Raw genomic sequence first — 25634 nt, 5'->3', positions numbered from 1 at the left:
TAAAAATAGTTTTTTAAACTACATCAAGATTTTTTTAAATGGGTTTAAACTTTGTTCGTGACATTCTATGTAGTTTTGTAGACTGCAGAAATGTACTTGCTTTAATTTCTATTATATGCACCTTCGAGAGCTTTAAGACAAAGGCCATTACTATTTGAGGTTGCACATAGAACATGTTATGGATTTCGTGAGCCGTTAAGCCTTTGTTGTAGATTTTTTAATGAAGCTTACTATAATCTAGATATAAGTTTAAACAGAAATGTTTTTAAGAATTTGTTGTTGGCTTATTTTTAACCCACAAATGTAATTCAAGAACTTAGAATTTATATTTTCAAATCTGTTGATTTTGTATCGTAGAATAAATGAATAAATAAATAAATAAATAAAAAAAATTATCTACATATACATACATCGTTAAAGCCGTTTTTTTAAAACAAGTCTTTTATGCATTGATTTTTTCAAAATAAAATTTTGAACTTTTTTTCAAAACTAATTTTTTTAATTTCATATTTTTTAAATCAAAATCTTTTTTTTTAGGATACTTTTCCCTGGATAGGATGGAAATAAGTCCCAAATTGATTTTGTGGCCATTGTTCTTTAATTTTGGAATTCGGCGTTGTTTTGCTCGGCGTTAATTCACGGCACCGTGAATGTTGATAAAAATCTAGATTCAGAAATTTGAATCTCAATTCGATTTTTTTGAGTCCAAAATGGTACCTAAATATAGCAGCAGAAATCTGAGATTTTTCAATTTTTCAGATTTTGATGATTCCCTAGATGGAAATTATTAATTTTTTAAGAGTTACTTACTAACTATACTCCTGCCATTATGATCATTATCGAATAAAAAGGTTGTACTGCGATACAAGTTAATTTTTGTGTTGTTTAATTTTAATTACTAATAAAATATACAAAAAATAAATCATAATTTTTATTCTTTTAAAAATGTTTTTTTTTTTTTATTTCATAGAGAAATGGAATGTCATACTTCTTTAGATTTGTTCAGAATTTAAAAATCGAACTTTATAAATTATGTTTTATGTTTTTACGTTTTACTCTTTTTTCATTTGAACATAAAACAAAAATAACTTACACTGTACCTAGTAAGTATTAGTTTTGTTTTTATTTTCCGAACAATAAAAAAATGAGTAGTTAGTTGTAAAAATATCAACGCAAAAAAATGCATTTGAAAATTTAAAAAAAATGATCGCAAATTTCAATTTTGTTGCACTAACGTATAACGAATAAATGTTTTTTATGCTTGAATTACAACAATATTATTATTGTAATTCAAGCATAAAAAAAATGTTTTTGCGAATAAAAAAAATTATTTTATTGTTGAATTGTCAATGCAAAATGTATGCTTAGTGCATTTAATTTTTTTTAATACATTTGCAATCCATAAATAAATTAAAGTTTGTATGTGTAATACCAGGGTTTTTTGTCTTGAACAAAAAATAAGATTTGATATTATGGTTCAAATAGCTAATGGAAGGTCAAATAGTCAATTTTGTAAGAAACTCTACTATATCATGGAAATAATATTTAATGCAGACATTTTTCATTGAAATTTTTTTGATTCAAAATTTTTTAATTTCCAATACCATTTTTTTAATGAAATTTTTTTTTTCTTTCAATCCAAAAAACCAAAATTTAAACTATTACTAATGGGTTGCAAATGCAATAAAAAAATGTTTTTTTTTAGGAGGAAAGAGTAAATTTAGTAATAATTCTTTTTTTTTTTATTCACGACAAGCTTTAATATTCTAAGAAGCTTCTAGCATAAGCAATAGCGTCATTTATTCGTACATATTATTTTTTCTTATTTTACTTTGTATTCTCTTAAGGAACGAACGTTTTATTTAAAAAGTAATTTTATGCACATTTAAAATTTTTTAAGTTCGTTTTATTTCAAATAGGTAAGTACCTACATATTTTGCAAGAAACAACATTTTTAATTGCTACAAACAAAAACCTTCAAATAACTTATTTTCGAATTAATAAAAACTGTTGTACGATTATTTTGAGGTACCAAAATTCTCTTTTTTTGCACTATTCGACGATATAAAGGTTGCCTTTTTTTATTAATTACAAAGTAAAAACAAGTGTGCTCCCATCACACCAAAACTATATTATTTTAACAATAACTATGAGGAACCAATTTCGATCTAAATCCAATCAAGTCAATTCTGAACAAAATCACACATTACTGTCACAGAAAAAGCCAATAAAATTTTTCTTAATTACAAAACCGTTAATTATTTTTTAACCGTTATACCCTTTTTCGGTTAACTAGGAAAGATTAATCACATATAATATTACAATCAGCCTTTCCTCACTATAATTTCTTAACAACTCACTCCAGCAAAAAAAAAATATCCACACTATCCATATCATAGATACCACACACCACACCGAAAAAACAGGTTCCCATCATGTCCGTAGCCTTAACGTTGAACTTTGTAAATTAAAGTTGTAAGCAGCCGGTATATTATTTTAACCAACAACCACCAGCAATAGCATTGTCAATTTATTAAGATAACTCGTCTTAATCATTATTTTTTTTATAACATTCGTCTTTTTTTGCTAGCGGAACTTACGTCCCTCTTTCGTTTGTACATTTCCACACAACACACTCATTTCACTTTCAATTTGTTGAAACTAGTTTTCCGGAAGGAGGTCTCAACACTTGTTTACACTTGCACCACACCGCCTTTATATGACTATGACTAGGTACATCAAAGTTCTCTCTTTTTTAAGTGGGTTGCGGATGGCCGCATAGAGTAGTAGATAAAGATATGTCCACAAAATAGTGGGAATTACAATACAATTGTTGTTGTCTATTCTGCAATCCATTACCAAAACAACCTGCCTTTACTTATTCCATCATAAAACCGCAAAGACAAGTGAGCATAAAACTGCAAATCATTGATGTGACTATGTCACGTCACGTGTATTACCACCACCATCATTTGAACAACGACGGGAACAAGTAACCTGATGCAGCCAGCATCAAGTTTTATATTTTCTTGTGAATTTCTTACACAGCAGCAACTGAGTTTCCTTCCGTTTTTTATTATGTTGAAGTTGGAGTTGAAGTTGCACACTTGAAATTGTCTACGGAAGTAATAGTTTTACCAGATTGTTATAATTTTGTTTTCGGTTCATGTGGCAAATCGTATAAAAACGTTAGATAGCCATTTCTTACACCACACTTAACAAAGCGACATTGAACATTAAGGACATTGTTTCTTAAGATCACAAATAAATCAAATAAAATGGAACAAGTGATAACGGTAAGTTTATCGATGGACAATAATTTGGAGATTCAAAAATCATTCAACTGTGGATTATTTTGTTTTTGTTAGATTTTAGCAATTTTATCAGCATGCACTGCTGCAAGAATACCGCATCGTTCGGACTCAGCTTCTTTGGATGTGGCATATCCACAGCCGATCTCATTAGACCGTTTCGAAGCCATGTTACAGAGAGCAACACAAATGCTCCGCACTCCAGCTCAAGTAGTTGAACCTGAACACAATGAACCAGCAATACCCAACTACAATATCAATACTAGAGATCCCGAAGCAAGCTATTACCTGCCCATGTACCAAAATGAAAAGAATCAAAAACTTGACGCCAAGAGCCGACAACTGCAATACATGTTGCCACCAACAGAGGAAAACCAAGAGTCAAATTTTTACGTTATCAAGCAGAAGAAACTGCCAAAAAAGTTTAAAAACGCAGCCAAACACATCAATGTTAAAGTCGTTGCTGAAGCAGAACGTGATGAAGTTCCAGCGGAAAGAACTCCTCACAGTTATAGTAATGAGCACAACATTATTTTTGATGATTCATTCTTTGGAGTTGATGCTCAAGCACCTGTCCCTGAAGAAGTACCACAAGAACATAATACCGATCATGGATTTATTGCCCCACTTTATTCGCGAAGAAATCGCAAAGCTGAAGATTTATTTGCAACACAAAGTTCAAGGCGAGAGGCGAGAATGAGATTGGGAATGCCAACAACTAGGTTTTCTATCTTTTATGGAAGGGAGTAAACAGGGGTATTCAAGTTAAAAATAGGAATTACTAATAAGTTTTATAATTTATGACATTTATTAAATTAATTAAAAAAGATTATAGGTTAACAGAAACGATAAATGTTTTTTGTATATACTCTTCGATAAGTGGAACCATGAATATTTGCCCTTCGAACTTTGAAGAAAATGGTTTTTAAATGGAAATTAGTGAAACGCTTTAAACAAATGAATTTACAAAAACTTTGTTTTCTTTTTTTATTATCTATTATTCCTTTTAACGATTTTTTTATTAGATTTGCAATGAATTTAAAATTTAACATTTTCAACCCCTCACTAGTTCGGGCATTCCATCGATTATTATCTGTAAAGCTTTAAGGTCCTTATTTACAGTTTCCGTTAAAACTTCCATTGCTTTCTGTTGCATTCCCAAAAACGATTTCATTTCAGCTTCACAGTCTTTGTCTATCGTGTATTCGCTGCCTCCGGTTAGGGCATATTGATTCCTTTGCATTCTCATCTGTGACAGAAGTTCACTTAGGCGACCCTGTAACAGAACGATACAAATCAAAATACGACTTAGAAATAGAATTTAATTGTAATACCTTAAATTGTGTTGGTGCTGAAACCAATGCCTGCATATTTTCCAGCTTGCTTCGTAACGCCTCCTCTTCGGGAGATAAAGCCAGTCCAACTTTTCTCGTGCATTCCTGTTTGACAACAATCTAAGAGAACAAAACAAACCAATATAACAAAATCTTCCCCATTATTCACTTAATTTACCTTTAAAATCTTATGACTAAGTTCTGCCAGTTTCCTTTTGTGTTCCATTATTTTCGCAGTTGTACTAGCATGACGTTGTTTCAACTCAGCCAAATCTCTTTCCACCTTATTCAAATACAATGCATGAGTTTCTGTTTCATTTTCTTGACATTTGATGCGCCATTTAAGATCATGGAATCCAATCATTGGTACTGGAATGAATTTTTTCGGATCAGGATTATCTAGTTTAGCTTGTCGCCACATTCTAGGATCAATTCCTTTTGGTGGATTTTCTAAATATTCTTTCAATTGATCTTCATCGGGAAGAACTAAAGCTAAAACATCTTCAATTCCTAAATTTGCCAATTGTGGTTTGACATTAGGTTGATTGAGATAATTCGATGCATCTGTGGCGAGTACTCTTTTCGTTTCATTTGGAGCCATTTGAGATTTCTCCTCAATGTAAATTACAATTTGGGATTTTTTATCATCTTGTTCTTTCATAGATTCGATGTTAATTAGTAAATTTGGTTTATTACCGAATATCTGATTAAGGTTTGCTATTATTTGTTGTTTTTGAGCACTACAAGAGAGATATGAAGATTTTAGGAGTGAAAATAGAAAAAAAAAATGTCTTTAATGTACTTACTTGATGTCGGATAATGGTTTGTTGAAGTTCAAAGCAACCAAACCCATTTTGTTGTCTTTTCCAGGCAAGCGACTATAGCCCATTGATTTGAATCGACAGAGATAGTTTTGGGGAGTTATTTCCACTGGAGCGGCAGTTTGTGAGTAAAATGATTTACCAACGCCCCACATAGCCTGAAATTTATATTTTGCATTTCTTTTTTTTAGCATATATTTCAATTTTTTGAAGCACACTTTTTCTGCAGGTTTATTAGTTAAAATATCTTAATCTAATATAAAAACGAAACAAAATATTCAAACATAATGGACATAATAGTACAGCTACTAAAATCAGGAGACAATTGAGTAAAAACAATTGCGGTGCACCTAGTACAGGAACAATTTAGTTACTAGAGAAGAGTGTTTATGTAACTCAATTGCCTTTTTTAGCCAAAAGAAAATACCTTACAATAAGTTTTCCACGTTAAAGAATCAACCTAATCCAAAACAAACTGAAAGTTATGACTGTTATTTTCATTTATTTTTTTTTCGATATCAAAAAATTGAGATTTTTCGTTCAAGATATCGTTATGCTAATTTTTTATGGAAAATTTCGTTTCGCTCCAGCTACGTATTACGCTTAATTTGATTAAGTTTAATTCAATTTTTAATTTTAGCTCATAATTTTTTGCCAAGTATCCGAATAAGGCCGCATCCAACTGCAAAGTGCCCTAAATTTTTCTCATATCATATAGTAAACTGTTCTCCTGTACGACAACATCATCAAAAAATAAGAGAGACTTTGTAAAGATCCATATACTTTTGCGAAAACCTTTTGGATATGATCTAGGATACTATTGAAAAGCACACTTAGGATTTTCGGTTTTTACGACATATTTCAACTACTGACCGCCAGTTAGGGAAATAGCTGTAATCAAGGATGTTTTTGTAAATGACTGACATTTTGATATGCCTCGATTGAGATACAGGTTGTTTGCTTTTGACCAATTTGCAATGTTTCTTAAATCTGTATTTAAATTAAAGCACCATCCTCAAACATACAAAGCTTACTAATTAGTCTTAGCTGTGCATAATCGGCCTACAAATTTATTCAAGAGTTTTAAACCTGACACGGGAGATCATTGATAAAAATTACGAAAAGCAAAAAGTATTGGTCCCCGAAAGATGATTTAAACGGATTTTTTTCCTTTAATTTTGGTATAAGAATTTTGTGGTTGACCGTATCAAAGGATTTAGAGAAATCCATTGCAGTTTTTTAGTGTCAGAAAATTTAAAGGTGGCGGAACTCATCTGATATTTTGTTTAAAACTGGATTGCTGAAGTTTATTTGAAATTTTATAATTAAGCAGCTTTCAAGAACTTTGAATAAAATTGATCTAAATATTAATCAAAATTCTTGTTGAGATGACAGATTAAATTCTTATTGAAATGAAAAATAAACTAAACTAGACATTTGTAAGAAAAACATCTGCACAATCTGGATCACCAATCTGCTGACAAGGATTTTTTTCGACACCGTTAGGCGTATATGTTATTACAGCCGATTCTGTTTGGCTTTCAACACCAAGTTCCTTAATATGCTTTCACAATGTCTTTGGCGTTTAATTTTTATGAAGATGTTTTAAATAGACGTTTTATTGACGCTTGTTTGATTTTCTTTCTTGCAACATTTTTTAAGGCTGGAAAAACAGAAATTATTTTATAGTTTCCAGCGCTTATATGCCACATCTTGCTTTTCTATACGTTTATAAAATTTCGTCGTACACCAATAATTTAGACCCGATTGCTGAATCGAAATTTAAGCATTTAAGTTCTACATAAATCCTTATGTTCAACATAAATTATTTAAGTTTCGATTCAGCAAATGGCCCTGTGTTTTATTTAAGGTGTTACAGTTCTTTCATTGAGCGTTGATAAAAATTAAACTTGATTTTCTGGAGACGACATAGGATATACCGTTTGCCAGAATAAAGGAGAAAGTAAGCGATCTTACTAAGATAGGTGTTCTAAAAGCTACCATTTTTAATTACCACAACCTACACAGAAATGACAACATGCACAAAATTTTTGTTCTTTATTTAGGCTACTTTACTTTCAACACGCCGATCGAGGTGTTTAGTCCAATATCTAATTGGATAATGTCTATTTGATACTGATCCTATTCTTGGCAGTTAATTTGCTATATCAGTTTCTTTGTTATTGCTATATCTTGAAATATGAAAAAATGTTTGTTTATTTGCCTTTGAAAATGTCACTCAAAAAGGAACCCTTTTTCCTGAAGCAACAGTAAGCATCTAGTTTCTCAAACAGCCGATTGTAAGATGCAATTTATATTATAGAAAGTTCTTCAGTGCTGCCGAGGGGTATGTTATAATTGTTTCCCTAATCAAGTTATGTGTATTTGTGCCTTTTCTTGAACGTTTTAGTAGCAATATTTTCATATCAGACAACGTCACAAAAGTTAGTAATAAGCTCTTTTTCTTGCGTGTATTTCAAACCTCAAAAACGGTACAAAATTTCTCACATACCTGCAAATAGTTCCACTTCGCTATAATTGTATCCCTCTCATCGCCATAAATTGAAACATTAAAGATTGACTGAGCAAATGCCTCATCCGGACTGATTTGTTGTTGTTGCATTTGTTGTTGTTGTTGCTGCTGCTGTTGTTGTTGTTGTTGTGTTTGTCCCAATTGAAAAGTATTACCAAATCCACCAAAAGCTGGTGCAGCACTTGTAGCTGGTTTTGCAAAACCTATAAAAAAAGAATTTAAAACCCTTTCCTAGACAAAATTAATAATTTTATTTACTTGATCCAAATGATCCGAATCCTCCAAATGATGTTTGTTGAGGTGCCGTAGTTCCAAAACCACCAAAACCAGGTGCTGAAGTAGTAGTAGTTGAAGCACCAAAACCACCAAATCCTGTTGAAGTTTGAGCTGTTGTTCCAAATCCTCCAAAAGTAGGTGCTGTTGATGTTGTTGAAGTTGCTCCAAAACCTCCGAATCCCGTTGAAGTATTTCCAAACATGCTGGGTGCCGACGAAGTTGCTGTATTCGTTCCAAAAGCTCCAAAGCCACCTAAAGTTGGAGCAGCTGTTGTAGTTGTATTACTACCAAATGCTCCGAATCCACCTAAAGTTGGTGCAGACGTTGTGGCACCAAATCCTTAAATGAAAACAAAGAGATAAGCTTCAAAATGCATTTGAATGGCTTTCAACAAAATACTACCAGTGTTTCCAAAAGTAGAAGTAGCACCAAATGCAGGTGCTGCTTGTGTCGGAGCAGTTTGACCAAATGCCGGGGCTGGATTTGCTGTCGCCCCGCCAAACGAAAAGCTTCCCAAGCCCGTAGTAGCTGAAATGGAAACACAAAAAAAAAAAAAAAACAGTTCATTGAGGTTATTTTCTTTGTTTTGCTGATAATAATAGTTTCTCAAATACTATTTATGATTATTATTGTGTGTGCTAACATGCTCTTATGTTATCAGTCTCAGTGCATACTTTGAGTTGAAAAGGTTTCCAGCACAAAACAATGGAAATTCTATTGTTAATCGTGATATTTTTGGCTTGTTGTTTTTCTTATATTGGAGTGATTCTTTATTTAAAAAAGTAAGTCTAATAGGCTATTGATTATGTCGAAAAAAACGAGGCAATAAGAAACTAAGACGTTCACGGGTTTTTATAGCAGGAACGATTCCTGCTATGGATTATAAAAGAAGACAAAATCGCGGAGTGCTATTAAATGAGAGTGGAAATTGAAGATAGGGGTGCAAATGCCCCCTTTTTGGTTTTTTTCAAAATATCTCGGAAACAAAGCAAAATTTTGAGATATTACACTTAACACTTTTTATAGAGAAATAAATTTATTATAACAATAATGTTTTTTAAAAATCGATAAAAAAAACTTCCTTACCAAAACAGTTAAAACAAACAAAAAAATATTCAAAACAATTTTTTGAGTTTTTTTTTACTTTTTTGGTTGTGTCTCTTATTTGGGCTGATATAGGAATTAACATTGCTCTAATAAAAAAAAGAAGATTCAATTTCATTCAAAATGCTGGTATTATTAAATTTTTTCATTGAAAACTAACCGAAGTATGGCCATTTGAACCTTCGAATCTTTTTTTTCGCATTTTCAGTTTTACACAAGTAAAAAAGAAACATTTGAAGAGAAATTACGATAGCTTAGCAAATCATCATTTTTTTCAATGGGAGGGGTGTCTATCTCCCCCCATTTAGGCGGGGGAGTAAAAAAAAACACAAAAAAACGATTTTATTAGTTATTATTTTATGTTTGTTTTAACTGGTAAGATACAGATACCAATAACTTTATGTTGTCACCAACATTTTCATAATTTCAGTGGGTCTTTTGTCTGTCATGTGCATTTTAACAAAAAACAAGCTACCAGCGTCATTTAAAAATAAACCTTAGCTTATAACACATGTGCCATAAGCTTAGGGTATTTTTTTCAAAATTTTGCTTTGTTTACGAAATATATTCAAAAAACCAAAAAGGGGGCTTTTGCACCCCTATCTTCAATTTTCACCCTCTCATTTAATAGCACTCCGCGGTTTTGTCTTCTTTTATAATTATTTATTTAACTATTCTTCCTATAAAAACCCGTGAACGTCTAGTTCCTTTCTGAAAGACATAATCGATAGCTTAAAATCTCTAAAGTTAGACTTCTGTTTAAGAAGGGTTAACCGTTTTCTTTTTTTTCTTCAAGGATAACCCTCTCAAGTCTGGAAGTTAAAAATATTGGAGACATTCGAAATCTTCTAACACCGCCACCAAGAAATGTATCAAATCTAAACTATTTACGTAAAAGTGCCTAACTAATAGTAAATATTCTTATAAATGTAAATTGTTTAATGAAAAATTGTATTATTACGTTTTGCCGGCGTGCTTGTTGCTCCAAGTCCGGGTGCATTGGTTCCAAATGAGAAAGACATGATTATTTGTAAAACAAATTATTGAAATATATTAAAAAAAAAAAATTTATTAGAATTGAAATTTTGTTTTAATGTTTTTTTTTTTTGTAAGGTTTTTTTAGGATAAAATATACAAATTAAATTTTAAACATTTTTTGTCTTTTGAAGGAAATACAAAATACAACATTCGCGCTTTTGACTTTTTGAAAGGAACCAAGCAAGAAAAAGAAGACAACGTTGACATTTGAAACGATTTGGAATTGGAAAAATGGAGATGTGTTCACAAAGTAAAGTTCGGAATGCGGCTGAAATGAAACAAGAAATTTTTATAGTCTCCAATTTAAAAATGTTAAAGTCTCTAAAGTCAACAGCGAACAAATACCTTCTGATACTATAGCAAATTAAAAATGGATGCGTTCACGTACGCACAGATACCCTATCCAAGATACCTAAGTATCCGATACGTTTGTGAACACGAATCTTCTTCAAATCTCCCATGAGATACACGAGAATCCAGAAATTTTTAGGATACCTTTGCATTTTTTTGCTTGTCAACATGTCAACACAGTCATGTTTACGATCAGCTGAGGTTTTATATGGGATTACAACAACACAAAAGTATCCGGATACCCTTGGATCGGCACGTGAACGCACCCAATAATAAAGCCTTAAGGCTTAACTACATTGGCTCAAAAAGTGAAAAACTACATAAGTGAAAATTTTCAAATGCATTTTTGTACAGTTTTTCGGGCTGGAAAATTGAAACAAATGATGCAGGAAGCTTATTTTTTGGTCTAAAAAACAATTCGTTAACTCTTTTTCACAAAAAAATTACGCTAGCCAGAAAAATATATTTTTACTTTTGTACTTTTTCAAAAAGTTGTGTTAAGGCTTTAACTACAATGACCTAAAAAGTGAAAATGTGGGAAATTTACAAAAGTAAAAAAAATTATTTCTTTCTAGCGCTATTTGTTTTTGGAAAAAACTACAAAAATTGTTTTTTTTTAAACAAAAAATAAGCTTTCTGCATCATTATTTTTATTTTTTTTTTTTTGGTCGCCAAAACTGTCAGAAAATGAGTTTGAAAATTTTCACTTTTTTGACTTTTTGCAAAAAGTAGCCGTTGTAGTTATACCTATACCTTAAAAATACAAATAAAAAAATTCAAGAAAAAACATCAGAAAATAATTATTTTTAAAGCAAAAATTTAATTTCGTTCAAGATTTCGTTAACGAAATTTTGTATGGAAAATTTCGTTTCGCTTCAGCTGCGTACTAGGCTTTACACCAGAGTTTACACCGTTTCATGATAACCCCTACTGGCAAGTTGTCAGTCTTGTAAAGGCTTGGCCACACCGGAGGTAGCGGTACGGGTAGTGGTAACGATATTTGTATTAAAAAAATACCTCATCTGAACGTTGGTGTGTCAGTTTGGAATTTTTTTCATACAATTACCCGCACCGCTACCGCATATTCCCTCCGGTGTGGTCTAGCCTTAATAAGGTATAAACGAAATTCAATAAACTCTCCAACCAAAAGATGTTACATGTAAGCACCGCATAATAAGAATGTGGTGCTGAATGCGTTCAATTTTATTTCATTTGTGTTCCAGTACCAGTCCCTCTCAAACCTTATCAAAAATAACAAAAAGTCACTTGTCAACTGAACCATCACCATCATTCTACAACTTTCCTCATTTCGTGTAGTTTTATTATTAAATTTTTAATTAAAAGTGAATAAAACAATAAAAATGTCATTCGATGCAATTCCAAAAGACCTCCGAGGACTTCGTGCTTGTTTAGTATGCTCTCTTATAAAGGTAAGCCAAAGAAAGATCCAAAGAAAATTCTAGGTGCTTCTCTCTATAAAAAAATTGCTGAAAGACATCATTAAACACTTTTTATAAACTAATTAATACATAAATCTTCCCCTAGACTTTTGATCAATTTGAATATGATGGCTGTGATAATTGTGAGGAATTCCTGCGAATGAAAAACAACAAAGACAACGTATACGATCATACGAGTAACAATTTCGATGGAATTATCGCACTAATGACTCCTGAAGATAGTTGGGTTGCCAAATGGCAGAGAATAGGTAAGCTTCTTACTTCTTATAGTCTAGTGCATTTATAATTTGACCCAGCAGTTTGTAATAAAATATAAACAAAATTTGCGTATTGACAAGGTGTTTCACGATAAGTCCAAGTGAGCTCCACCGGGACGAAACGCCAAATTTTTGTTTGGACTAAGGCCGTAAAAAGCTATATTAATCCCCCAAATTTTATTTGCTCATTCGATAGAGAATTGGGTGAATATCATAACCCTGATTTTTCGCACTTGTGAAATTCACCTTTTGGCCGCCATCTGGATTTTTTGGTTTTATTAAATATCTCGACTTCTATTCATCCTAGGTAATAATTAGTAATGCACAAAACGTAGATAATTAAATTTTGCGTCTTTGTTGTTAAGATTACTTTTCGATATTCTGAATATTAAAAAAGTTACAGGCCAAAAAAGTAAAAAAAAAACGAAAAAAAAGAAAATTTGTAAGTTTTGAGCACTTTTTATCACAATTATTATGAAAAAAACCTTCTGAGAAAAGATTATTCACCTTAAAATTCTCTACAACTCTGCTATACAATTTTTTTGTATTGCCAAAAATACAAAAGATGATTTATTGACCAATTTAGAGAGTTTATAATCGAAAGAAGTGGAGAAGATTAAAATCTTGTATTCCTTTGGCTTTTTTGGTCGCAGTGGTTGTAGTAATGAAACAATTAAGTAAACATTGGTTTTTCCCGACGTTTCGACAGGGGTTGCTGTCTTCTTCAGGGGAACTTTATTTTATCAAAATAAAAACAAATAATTTATTAACAATAAAGAAGACAGCAACCCCTGTCGAAACGTCGGGAAAAAACAATGTTTACTTAATTGTTTCTATTGGAATTATATCAATAACAACAAACAGTTTTTAGAAAAACGTTATAATGTATTTCAATGTTTAACGAAGAGTGAAAATAAATATTTTCATATTAATAAACAAAAGTGATAGGTTGCTTGGATTTAAAAATACATAGTAGTTTAGGAACAAGTAGGTAATATAATATTTCAACACACCCACTTATTAAAATATTTAAATAAGATAGAATTTCAATTTTTAATATTCAATCCCATCTTGTTCACGCATAGTTGATGTTTGTTACTAGGAACTGCTTTCGTTAGATTATCAGCAGCCATTTCTTCGGTTGATATGTAACGTACAGCAATAGTTCCATCATTAATTCGATCACGGATATGATGATGCCGAACTTCGATGTGTTTGGATCTTGATCTAAAACAGTTTGTTTCAGCAAGTTTGATTGCACTTTGGTTATCACATGCAATCAAAATGTGTTCGTTTTTGAAGCATTCGTCAATTTCAGCTCCAAACTGCTTAAGCCAAGTTGCCTCCTGAACAGCTGCCGACAACGCCATATACTCTGCTTCAGTGCTAGAAAGAGCGACGATTGGTTGTCTCTTACTTCCCCACGATATTGCACCACCACATAGATTAAATACAAATCCTGTACAAGAGCGACGTTTGTCAATGTCTGAGGCCCAATCAGCATCCGAAAAACCATTTAGAGTTTCAGTACCTTTGAAATGTAACTTTAAATTTATAGTGCCTTTTAAGTACCTGAAGATACGCTTCACTGCAGTCCAATGTGCCTTTCCATGTTTTGCATTAAATCGACTTACATCATTTACTGCAAATGCAATGTCTGGTCTCGAACCTTGCACTAGATATAAAAGACATCCAACAGCTTCCTGGTATGGCACTTTTTCGGTTTCGTCTTCTTCGTTACACATTTGTATAGATAATTTTTGATTAGGATCACTCGGTGTTCCAACTGGCTTACAGTCAGACATACCAAACCGTTTCAAAATCTCTGATATGTATCTTGATTGATCTAGCCAAATGCCATTTGAGTTTTCATCATACGTGATGTTTAGGCCAATGCAACTTCTAGCCGTTCCTATATTCTTCATTTTGAAAGTTTCACTTAAGGATTTCTTCAAAGCTTCTAGAAGTTTTTCATCACGCCAGAAAATGAGAAGATCGTCAACATAAATACCCACTATAATTTTTCCATTTGGATTGAAATAAACACAAGGGTCTAATTGAGATTGAAAAAGGCCAAAAGACTTCAATGCTGTATCCAATTTAATGTTCCATTGTCGACTGCTTTGCTTGAGACCATAAATAGATTTATGTAATTTACATACCCGTTCTGTACCATCACTGTACCCTCTCGGTTGTTCCATGTAAATCTCTTCAGACAAATCGCCTTGCAAAAAAGCAGTCACAGCATCCATTTGATCAATCTTCATTCCGCTTTTAGCAGCCCATGCTATCAAAAAACGAATAGATGTATAACGAACGACAGGAGAGTAAGTTTCATTATAATCTATCCCCATTTGCTGAGAAAAGCCTTTTGCCACTAATCTTGCCTTGTGACATTTAATATGACCATCACCGTCTAGCTTGGTTTTAAACACCCACTTGGACTTAACCGCTTTTCTCCCTTTTGGTAAGTCTACAAGTGTCCAGGTATTGTTCTCTTGCAAAGACTGTAGCTCATTTTTAATGGCGGCTTTCCAAAGTTTTTTGTCATCACTGGCCATTGCTTCTTCTATTGTTATTGGATCCGAATTCATTTCATTTGCAAAAGATGAGTACGTAACAAAATCTTCAAAGTTTCGAGGAACTGGAACTCTTTTTGATCTTCTCAGCTGTGTTGTTAGAGGTTCTGAGTTGTCAAAAATTTCATCCTCTTCAGATTCAGCAGTTAGCATTTCTTCATCTACATCAGCGAATGATTCTTGACCATCAACGTCTTCGTCTTCGTTAAGAATTTCATCTCCACCGAAAAAGTGCCATACCAGGAAGCTGTTGGATGTCTTTTTCTTCTCGACATGAAAGCACAGCACAAAATGCGTTCTTGGTTTCAGTTTTCTTGACTTCATGCGACTTCTTTTTGTTTGGGCAATTTTTGGATAAATGACCTTTCTTTCCACATTCGTAGCATTTAAAGTTTCCTTTTGAGGTCGATCCTTTAAATGGTTTCTTTTTTGCCCCAAAAAACGCATTTTCGGTCTTTATCTTGCCATAGTCACAGTCCAACAATTTAGCTTTGATCGCTTCTCCAGTCACAGATGTACCACTGCTTTCAATTCCCATGATGAAAGGTTTGAATTCATCACTAAGTCCAGCCAGCATAATAGCACCTAACCATTCTGCCGAAATCGAAAATTTAATGCTTGCCAACTTATTGGCAGTTCCAATGATTTGATTCACATAATCGGTCATGGATTCGCAGCTTTCTAAACGTATTGTGATTAATTTTCTTAGAAGACCAATCTTTCTTGATAAACCATTATCTTCATAAAGACCCTCCAGCTTCTTCCAAATGTCTGATGCGCTCGTCTCATTCTGAATGTGGACATAAAGTGATTGATCAATGGATAAAACAATTTTCGCTTTTGCTTTTCGAAGCTTTGCAGCATCAACTTCAGTTACTGGGTCTGTAATCGTTTTTTCTAAATCACTGTATTCCAGGATGTTCTGCATAGCAAATTTCCAAGTGTGAAAATTCTCACCCCCACGCAGTTTCTCGATAGATTCTTGATTCGCCATTTTTTTTTTTTAATCGTTTTCAACGAAAAAAATTCTGCAACAAATGCCGTTCAAAAAAAAAAATGTATTGAAAAAAACTCGCAACAAATGCGAAAATCAAAAATTGCTTATTCGTCTCCTGGGCCCAAAACCTATTGGAATTATATCAATAACAACAAACAGTTTTTAGAAAAACGTTATAATGTATTTCAATGTTTAACGAAGAGTGAAAATAAATATTTTCATATTAATAAACAAAAGTGATAGGTTGCTTGGATTTAAAAATACATAGTAGTTTAGGAACAAGTAGGTAATATAATATTTCAACAGTTTCATTACTACAACCACTGCGACCAAAAAAGCCAATGGAATACAAGATTTTAATCTTCTCCACTTCCTTCGATTACAAAAATACAAAAGTTAATAATACTTTTTTGTTAAAAAAATGCCTTTTTTTCGTGTTTTTTTTTGTCTTTACTTTTTTCTTAAATTTTTTTTCAACCAAATCTTAAATTTTGAATGATTAGTTAGTATTCTACATATAACCTTGTGATACAAGAAAAAATTCGAGACTTGCAATTTTTTTATTTCCAAGTTTTTTCATTTAGTAAAAAAGGGGTACCTACTTTATAACAAAAAAAGTATTAATAACTTTTGTATTTATGTATATTTCGCCCAGGTAAAACAGTTGGGCTCATCAGTTAGATGCTGTTGTACCCTTTCTTGGACACAAAATTTTGGTCGATTATTACCGACAATTATTAAAATTACAGTATAAACATACTGAACAATCTTTTCTCGGAAGGTTTTTTTCATTATTTTGATAAAAATGCACCAAACTTAAAAATTTTCTTTTTTTTTTGTTTTTTTTACCTTTTTGGCTTTTTTAATGTTCGGAATATCAAAGTAATCTTAACATAAAAGACTCCAAATTTGATTGTCTACATTTTTTGTATAAATAACTTTTACCTAGGATGAATAGAAGTCGAGATATTAAATTAAAACTTAAATCCCAAATAGCGGCCAAAAGGTGAATTTCACGAGTGCGAAAAATTTGGGGTGGTGCACACTGCTGGGTCGACCATAATGAACATCATAAATGCACAGTACTATTATGGAAGGTCACAAATCATTCTCAATCCGTCTCTTCTCTAGGACGCTTCACAAAAGGAATCTACGCCATTTCCGTCTCTGGCAGTCTCCCAGCTGGAACAGTCAGAGAAATGAAAAACCGGGGAATACCATACAGACCACGTGATACTAGCCAACGTTAAATCAATCAAAATAAATAAATCAAATACAAAGGAAGTAAAAATTGTTTTATTAATTTTTGTCATTTTTAAATCTCATTTTTCACAATCAGGCCACTGCCACCAACGGTGGTTTCAGTTATTTCAAAATTGGAAGCAAGCAGTTCTTTGCAAAGCGTCGCAAATTCATCCTTGCTCTTATAATCAGCGGGAAGAAGTATAATTGCATATCCTCCACCACCAGCTCCAGTCAATTTGCAACTGAACTTGTTTCTAGTTGCAATACTAAAGATTTGCTCTAGACTCTCATGAGAGACCCCAATAGCCTTCAACAGATCGTTGTTGATTCTAAAGAGTTCTTTTAGTTTATTGAAATTGTCTTCATCTTCCAGGTTTTGGTGTATCGGTGTTGCTGTTTCCACTATCTCTTCCATTGAATCCCAAATCAGATCAATTAATTTAGGGAATTTGTTCCTCAGAGTAGCAACGTTTTCCACAAGTTTTGCTGTGCTCCTAGAGACCTTAGTGTCGACTAGGAGTACATGAAGAGGTTTAGGGACGTGGATTTGTGAGTAAGGTTCTCCTTTGGTAAAACGAACAATACCACCGTAAGTGCAAATGGTATTGTCAACTCCAGATGGATTCCCATGCATCACTTTTTCCGACTCGAAGGCCCACGAAGATATCAAAGCAAGAGATTCTTTTGAATCATAATCATCGCTGGAGATATGCTTGGTTAGAATAAGAAACGCGGTAGCGAGACAAACTCCAAACGAAGCAGAACTGCCCAGACCAGCTCCTATATTGAGTTCGGATGAAATCTTAATCACACAGCCGGATGTTAAAGATTTATTTTCAGCAGAAAGAAGGCAACCACAAAGTACATAGTAAATAGCATGAAAGGTCTTGACCTGAGGTATATTTTGGTCTTCAAACTTACAATCGATTGCTTCTCGAGTCTTTTTGAACAAAAGATCTTTATCAAGCTCTGAGCCCTGATTTAGAATAAATGCCTCTACAAATCTATTCACTTCGCTAATTTGAATTTCAAATGAACATTGCAAACTATCCAAATGAATCGCAAGCACCGATGAGTCATTCATCTCTACAAGATCCAAATGAGTGCGAACTCCAACAACACCAGCTAGAGCTGGCTTTTTATAAACAACTGAATGTTCTCCATGGAGAATAACCTTGCCAGGAGATGAGATTTTAACTTTTATTTTATTTGATGATGACATTTTTTTAGGACTTCCTTTGATTATTATAGAGTTCTTTGGTTTTGTTATTCTTTTTGAACTTTCTCCCACTGTTCGGGTGTGTAATTGGTTTGTGAGAATGCGTGTATAGTTTTAAGTTCTTCAGCTAAAGCTGTATTAACTAAACGATGTCGTTGCAATAGACCTTTGCCTGCAAATTGTTCAGATACAACAATTACCTTGAATTTTCCGCCACAACCGTCTGATTCGTCGATAGCTTTTACGTATGTTGCAGCGAGTTTTTCAGTTAATTTCTCTTCCAAGTATTGTGGTGTGTAAGTTGTCATTTTAAATTTTTAATTATATTTTGCTCGTCTTCGTTTTTTGTAGCGGTAGAAAAGTGGGGATTTATTTTTAAGTAATTTTTTTTACGTTTTTCAGCTTTTCTTTTTGTTTCGTTGAAGATTATCTTTTTTTTATTTTGTTTACAACAAATTCACGTTTTCTCTTTTCGTAGTTTGGTTGACATATGGAGAATAATTTGGTTTTGAAACAGGATGTGTTCAAAAATGATTAATGTTAAGGGTTAGTTAACATTTAATTGGTTTTCGAGTTTTCCTTTGGCACTTAATACCCTGTTTTCACTAGAACCGAAATGAGATAATTTTGCAAATTAGGTACCTAAGTTCAAATTTTAAAAAATTTCAATTTTTACTTTAAGAACAATAGCCAGAATATTGCCAATTAGGCCTAGTACGCAACTGAAGCGAAACGAAAAGTTTTGAAGCCTCCAAAGTCAGCAACGGACATGTTAACGAAAAAATACCATCGGCTAGGTATTAGGGTCAATGTGGGTAAATGTAAACAGGGGTAAATGAGAACATGGCTCAAAACAAGCTTCAGTTAAATCTCTTTGACGCATACATTAGTACAAATCGCGGACGCATGTATCTTTTAACTTATACGTCAAACTCATTTCTGTCAAGAGAGAATTCATTCAACGAGCGTATTTTCCGTGAAAGATAATTTTTTAAAGTGCCAAACAAGTCGTTAGTCTTTCAGAAATATTAAATATTTTTGCAGATTCAATTAAGTAAGTATAACTTGCAAATACTTTTTAGTTTTGAATTTTGATGTAGATTCTATGCGAAACAAACAAACTTTAAAATACAGGACATTTATGTCGATTTGCATGTGTTTACATTTGCCATAGAAAATTTTTCATAATGGGAAAATGTAAACAACGTATTCTGGGGGTAAATGTAAACTTATATTCTTGCTGAAATTATTGGTTTTATTAAAGATAAAGTATTTTTAGTCAATTACTATTGCTAAAGTGCCACGGAGTCACATTTTAAAGTAGCCAACACATCAATTTCAGTGGATGATGTTGCAAAATCGGTCTTTGACGTAAAAAAAAAAAAAAAATATGACGTTCAGAGCTGCTCAGGATGCATATTGAGTGCCTATATAAAGAATCAAAGGAAGAAAACAAAAACTTTTATTGGAATTTGAAAAAATTTTTGTCAAATACCTTCTTGAACGTTTTTCAAGTCGTTAGCCATATGATAAAGGAAAATTCTAAATTTTAAACCACCGTTTACATTTACCCCGAATTTGTAAAAAAAACACAAACATGGTGGGGTATTTGTAAACATGCCATACTTGACAGTAATTTAAACAATATGGGAAATATTTGTTTATATTTATAAAAAAGAATTGCCATCATTTCATATTTGCATTTGAAGATACCTGTCAAGTTGTTCTGTAAAAACATATTAAAATCTAAAGTCAAAAGAAAAAAAAAGACATGAAATTGTTTACATTTATCCTTATTGACCTTATAGAAAATAATAAAAATACAAATAAAAAAAATTCAAGATAAAACATCAGAAAATAAGTTTAAATGCAAAAACAAAACAAATTTAATTTCGCTCAAGATTTCGTTAACGAAATTTTGTATGGAAATTTGTCCTGGGATCATACTTTTTTCATAAGCAATTTTTTTTTTGCCGTACTGCAAAACACAAAATTTATGAAAAATGTGAAGAAATTTCTATGTTACTTGATTAGGGGTTTTTCTTTTGTAGTTCTGAACAGAGTTAATAAATTAACGTTATATTACGTTTCCACCGACCCTAAATCTGAGATTTAGCTAAGTAGATTTATCATAAATCTCGAGTTTTATTCTAAATCTCGGATTGAAAGCAGGTGAATATCTTAGATTTAGGGTAGCTGAACCCAAATCTCAGATTTAGCGAAGTAGATTTAAAATAAATCTCGAGATTTATTCTAAATCTACTCAGCTAAATCTCGGATTTAGCGTAGGTGGAAACATAGTATTAGTTGTTTTAATAGAAAAACCTTCTTCTATGAGCTATTTCGCACTGAATTTGACATTTGTAGTATGTCGTAAACAAGTGTCGAGTTAAACTTTACTTATTTTTGTCGTTACATAGTGCCTGGCTACACGGTAATTTTTCAATCGCCTAAGCAGTGAGTTTGTAGACAAGAGGGATGAGGAGTGAAGGGGGAAGATGCTCACGAAGGGAACTGAATTTTCTGAGGACAGTACAGTTCCATTACTAATGTCGAATTCCTTTCAATTTTTTGAATCGCCTCAAAAAAATCGAATTTTTGGTGTTAAAAAGGAACATGAAAACAGACCGAATTATTTTTGCTATTGTATGTGTGTCATTTGACAACAATTTTTACACGAACGTCAAGCTAAAACCAAAACAATTTCTGCAAAATAAAACCAGAGATTCCTTTGATCAATAATTTTGTTTATTTTCTTCGGTAATATAGATTTATTTTAATCAGAATCAAAGGGAAATTGCAGTTATTATTAAGATCTGAGTGAAGATGAAGTAGAAGGTTATTATTTTGGTCGTATGCTGTGGTTTTACAGAGAAAAAATTTTCTGACGACAATTACGAGAAGAAAAGTCACAGTAATTTTACTTTTTCAAAGAAATATGCCAGGAAAAAATATATTTTGATCGCACATTGTTTTTTTTTTATTTATTTCATATTTTTCCGCAATAAAAATACGATATTCAATTAAAATTTACTCTTTATTTGAAGTTGGTGTTCTCAAATAAACAAAGGATTTCGACATAAATTTTTCTCTTTTTTGACGTTTGTTCCGAGAAAATGTAAAAGTGGAACGTGATTGTGTAGCCAGGCAAATACGACATCGGCATATTGGAGAAAATGACTATTATTTCTTTCTAGATTGGAATATTGAAATAATTCATAATTCAATAGACAAATATTTTCTGTATATGTCATGATATTTAAAAAAAAAATCACCGTACAGTTTTCGAGAAAAAAAAATCTGAACTTTAATTGCGTTTTCCCAAAAGTAGCCGAATGTGACATACGAAATTATTTCATTGAGGCGACGGTATGTAAATCCAGCATCATTCTGATTCTTCTTTTTCTTTTACATCAACGAATTTGGAAACTTTATCGAAGTTAACTTTAGTCCGGTGAATAAAGCAAATACAAATTAAGCACTTTTTTTATTATTTTTTTTTCTTTTTATACCTCTTCCGTTGGGAGGTGGCAAAGTACTACTAGTAGCTTGCTAGCGATTTTCAATGGAACGCACTTTCAACTAATTCAAAACAAATCGTATCTACTCGGGAAGAAGAGCATGAGTAGATAATAGTCCTAGATTAACCAAAACATCTACTAATAGTAGACTACCACTTTCAATGGAACGGAACAAATAAAGAAGTTCAACATCATTTTTTTTCACATCCAAATGATAAATTGGGCGTTATATTTGAAAGTGGTATACGTCCATGTAAGAAAAAACGACTAAATTGACTTTCAAACTAACCGCACTTGAACCGGTACGTCTTTTCAAAAAAAAAATATTGCATCTATTATATGTGTAAGCTGCCCCACTTTATATTTCTACAAAAAAATCCATTAAATTGTTGTGTTTAATTAAAAATTTGACATTTTTTGAAAAGCATGTGATAATTAAAACATCACTCGCGATGACATCACGACCCGGTCGGGCATAACTGTCAAGAATACCTTGTATTAAAGAATACATTACCATTACCCTTTCCCATTCGGAATCGGCATAAAATTGTATTCCTCATCGCTCATCCCTTCTTGCAAATACTCTACACTTACAAAGAAATGGTTGAATTTTAAAAAAATAATTTTTTAATGGATACAGATTTAATGTTTGATGATTTATACAATGTCTGAATGCTGACAATGTTCTTACTAGTGGTTAGGCAAATGCTTAAGTGGTTTTCTAGTTTTTGAGAAAATCAAAAATGACTTAAATAGACCGTTAAGTTCTAAATTATAAGATGCTTTGATTCGTCAGAACCATAACATCTGATAAATCAAAGCCTCTTAAAATTTTCTTATAAACTTATTTATTATAAGAAAGTAGATTAGATAAGATTCAATTTATTATTTAAGTTTAGAATGTACATAAGTTTTTTTTACAAAATCGTTTAAGCATGGCTTTGCCGTCTGCCCATAAAAATAAATTCCACCAAAATTAAAGACCACGCAATTTGGCACATTTTCTTGTATATGGTAAATTATTTTTGAAAAGATACAACGATTTTTCTCGGGAATCATAAACGCTTATTTGCAGAAGAACTGTAGGCATATTCCACTAAGATGGACTAATACTTAACACCAAAATTAGCAACCAATATTATGAAAACGCCAAAAATAAGGTACAAGATATTTCAATAAAAATTAAGATTTCGAACTTGATTTCTTCACTCGAAGAAAATAATTAAATCAGTTTTTATTTCTACTTTTAGATACTACCTACGATGTAGTATATAATTACATACATAGCTCATAGTCAAAACTTTTTTTCTTTAACAGACTTAACTGTTTTTCTCTTTTTTTTTTAATATAGAAAGTCTGTTATCATTATTTCCTTAACTACTTTGAATAAAATTTAAAAAAAGGAAGATCCAAAAATTACATAATTATATTGAATTTAATCTTAGCAACTATTTGTAACCACAGCATTCGTCTCCTCCCCTCCATCCGTCTTAATCTCGCTCTGTAATTTATCAAAAACAACTTTAATTTTGTTGCAACATTCCTTAATATCTTCCTCCGAATCACCAGCACTCAATGCACTCAACAGCTTAAGTATTGTATTTGGAGCATGCATTTTCAGTGCACATTCCAGCTCATCTTCAAGTGTATTCATCACAGTCCGAGTGAGAAACTCCAAAATAGTCATACAAATATCTTCCGAATTAACTTCTTCATCATTCTCCTCACCATCTTCACCCCATTGATCGCTATTCTCTTTAGCTTCACGATCCGAATCAATTAGATGCCAAATGGATATCATTTGTGCAAAGCAAACTTCATGAAAGGGATCACCGAATGCTTGAAATAATTCATTGACATTCTCAACGATTCCTTGTTCGTTTGAAGTGAGTGGAAGGAGATAGATTGGTTGGCAAAGAGGAGATAGTATCTGAGAAATGCAATGAAAGAGATCGTCCAAGTATGGTTCATAGCATTTTTGTGAGATTTGTTCATAAGGAGACAAGATGACATTAATGTCCAGGAATAAAGTCATTATTTTCTTTGTATTCTTCGATGGTGAAGCAGTTCCTTCTTCATTTGAATTCTGTTCTAGTTTACTTGCTGGAAGAAGGGTTTTAAAGGCTTCTATGATGCCTTCGACCAGACAAGGCTGTACAAAGACATCACTAAAACAGAGATCTTTGGCATCTGGTTGGATTTCAATCAAAGCAAATGTGACACACAAAGCTTCCAACGTTGAGAGAGCATTAACCAACAAAGTCAAATTTGCCGAGTTATTCAAAATGAATGCAAAGTTCTCAATGAAACTATCACATTCTTTAAAATGTTGAAACCATAAAATCTCATCACCTGAATTCATTTCAGAGCTGACAACCGCATAGAAGAATCTCATCAATTGAATCAATGTGAGACTATCTGTGCAGGAGATAAGATTGAGTAAAACAGACATAACATGTGAATTGCAACAAAGATCTTTGCGTGTCTGTTGGACACTGCACATATTTGCTATAATGCCGACAAGAATTTCAGTCAGTCGCTTGTCTTCGGTCTTTTCAATTATGTCTGTAAAAAGTTCGGGAACATTATGATTTAGTAAAAGTTTAACAACATCTGCTTCGATAGTCATATTCCAAAGGGAACATAAATCTTTTTCAAATGGTTCATCTTCACTGAGATCTTTTTCGAGTTTTGTGAGTTTTAGTAAAGTGGATAAAACAAACCTTTCACTGTACAAAGTATTGCCGATGGCATCGCCTTTGATTTTTTCCAAATCTTCTTTTTGGATTTCATCCTCTGTGACGGAAGGATTAAAACTTGATGTTACTTCGTCCGGAGTGGTGTCATTAGTTGTGGTAGTGTTGGTGGTAGTGGCTGATGATGGTGATGGTTTTGATTCTGTATTATCTGATCTTACGTCGTCGACGGTTTGTGGATCTGGTTTTGTTGTTGTAGATGAAGTTGGTTCTTGGGAATCGGCCATTGCCTTGAGAGTTTATACTTTTTTCAAAATTGAATGTATTTTATTTGGAAAAATTGATAAATTTTTTGTAAAAAATAACGAAATGAAATTTTTTTAGGAAAAGTTTGATAAAAAAATTTTCTCGATGTCAAATGAAAAATGACAGATGGACCGGCATAAACAGAGCGAAGTTGGATGGGTTTTAATAATTTACAGGGGTGTAAGTGATTAGGGTGGGGTACATACTGCTTTCAATTTAGGTCGAGTACTCACTTGAATTGAAGTTGCTTTTTTTTAGAAAATTTTACTTTGATTTATTTAAGATGAGTCACATTTTTATTGGAGAATCAATCCCATAAAAAAATTTAATTTGAACTGACTTAATTTGTGAAATCATCTCATTTCGAATATTTATAGCCCAAATGAGATAATTTCACAAATTATCTCATTTCGAATGTCAAATCGTATAGAAAAAAAATTTATTTTGAAATTTGAACAGACCTTATTTAGCAAATTATCTTATTTGGGCTGTAGTGAAAACAAGCTATTAGATTGTATAAGAAATTATTTAATTTGATATTCGAAATCAGATACCTTGTCTGTGAAATTAGCTGTAGTGAAATCAA

At 32.3% G+C, this 25634-nt stretch overlaps 6 protein-coding genes across 6 annotated transcripts; 2 read left to right on the top strand and 4 right to left on the bottom strand.

Annotated features, from left to right (window-relative positions):
* Window positions 1-2825: 2825 nt before the first annotated feature.
* LOC129919443 (uncharacterized) lies at window positions 2826-4149 on the top strand. Its single transcript, XM_056000320.1, has 2 exons — window positions 2826-3296; window positions 3369-4149. Exons 1-2 carry the CDS (start codon window positions 3279-3281, stop codon window positions 4059-4061), a joined length of 711 nt encoding a protein of 236 aa, XP_055856295.1. The 5' UTR covers window positions 2826-3278; the 3' UTR covers window positions 4062-4149.
* A 120-nt stretch (window positions 4150-4269) lies between these two features.
* On the bottom strand, window positions 4270-10579 carry LOC129919434 (probable nucleoporin Nup54). Its single transcript, XM_056000309.1, has 8 exons — window positions 10341-10579; window positions 8678-8803; window positions 8258-8614; window positions 7979-8202; window positions 5452-5624; window positions 4824-5385; window positions 4646-4765; window positions 4270-4587 (listed from the first exon to the last, which is right to left on the bottom strand). The coding sequence occupies exons 1-8, from the start codon at window positions 10399-10401 to the stop codon at window positions 4366-4368; spliced, it is 1845 nt and encodes a 614-aa protein (XP_055856284.1). The 5' UTR covers window positions 10402-10579; the 3' UTR covers window positions 4270-4365.
* Window positions 10580-12018: 1439 nt separating this feature from the next.
* Window positions 12019-17367, top strand: LOC129919417 (transcription elongation factor SPT4). Its single transcript, XM_056000288.1, has 3 exons — window positions 12019-12198; window positions 12314-12476; window positions 17193-17367. The coding sequence occupies exons 1-3, from the start codon at window positions 12130-12132 to the stop codon at window positions 17309-17311; spliced, it is 351 nt and encodes a 116-aa protein (XP_055856263.1). The 5' UTR covers window positions 12019-12129; the 3' UTR covers window positions 17312-17367.
* LOC129919407 (mevalonate kinase) lies at window positions 17336-18528 on the bottom strand. Its single transcript, XM_056000277.1, has one exon. It carries the CDS (start codon window positions 18526-18528, stop codon window positions 17377-17379), a length of 1152 nt encoding a protein of 383 aa, XP_055856252.1. The 3' UTR covers window positions 17336-17376.
* A 44-nt stretch (window positions 18529-18572) lies between these two features.
* LOC129919425 (bolA-like protein 2) lies at window positions 18573-18833 on the bottom strand. The gene has a single exon (XM_056000299.1). The coding sequence runs from the start codon at window positions 18831-18833 to the stop codon at window positions 18573-18575; it is 261 nt and encodes an 86-aa protein (XP_055856274.1).
* A 4417-nt stretch (window positions 18834-23250) lies between these two features.
* LOC129919401 (uncharacterized) lies at window positions 23251-25165 on the bottom strand. The gene has a single exon (XM_056000265.1). The coding sequence runs from the start codon at window positions 25027-25029 to the stop codon at window positions 23488-23490; it is 1542 nt and encodes a 513-aa protein (XP_055856240.1). The 5' UTR covers window positions 25030-25165; the 3' UTR covers window positions 23251-23487.
* Window positions 25166-25634: the final 469 nt, after the last annotated feature.

This window comes from Episyrphus balteatus, chromosome 1 (genome assembly GCF_945859705.1).
Source record: "Episyrphus balteatus chromosome 1, idEpiBalt1.1, whole genome shotgun sequence".
Classification (NCBI taxonomy): Eukaryota; Metazoa; Arthropoda; class Insecta; order Diptera; family Syrphidae; genus Episyrphus; species Episyrphus balteatus.
Note: the sequence above shows the minus strand (reverse complement) of the source record. Positions and strands in the feature narration are given on the sequence as shown.

Excerpts from the sequence above, each read along its gene's own strand:
- LOC129919425 (XM_056000299.1), bottom strand. The coding sequence starts at position 18,833 with ATGACAACTTACACACCACAATACTTGGAAGAGAAATTAACTGAAAAA.
- LOC129919434 (XM_056000309.1), bottom strand. The coding sequence starts at position 10,401 with ATGTCTTTCTCATTTGGAACCAATGCACCCGGACTTGGAGCAACAAGC. Across the intron at positions 5,386-5,451 it reads AAACCATTATCCGACATCAA|TGCTCAAAAACAACAAATAA; the intron begins GTAAGTACATTA and ends TCTCTCTTGTAG. Across the intron at positions 4,588-4,645 it reads CAGCACCAACACAATTTAAG|GGTCGCCTAAGTGAACTTCT; the intron begins GTATTACAATTA and ends GTTCTGTTACAG.
- LOC129919417 (XM_056000288.1), top strand. The coding sequence starts at position 12,130 with ATGTCATTCGATGCAATTCCAAAAGACCTCCGAGGACTTCGTGCTTGT. Across the intron at positions 12,199-12,313 it reads TAGTATGCTCTCTTATAAAG|ACTTTTGATCAATTTGAATA; the intron begins GTAAGCCAAAGA and ends ATCTTCCCCTAG. Across the intron at positions 12,477-17,192 it reads TGCCAAATGGCAGAGAATAG|GACGCTTCACAAAAGGAATC; the intron begins GTAAGCTTCTTA and ends TCTCTTCTCTAG.
- LOC129919407 (XM_056000277.1), bottom strand. The coding sequence starts at position 18,528 with ATGTCATCATCAAATAAAATAAAAGTTAAAATCTCATCTCCTGGCAAG.
- LOC129919401 (XM_056000265.1), bottom strand. The coding sequence starts at position 25,029 with ATGGCCGATTCCCAAGAACCAACTTCATCTACAACAACAAAACCAGAT.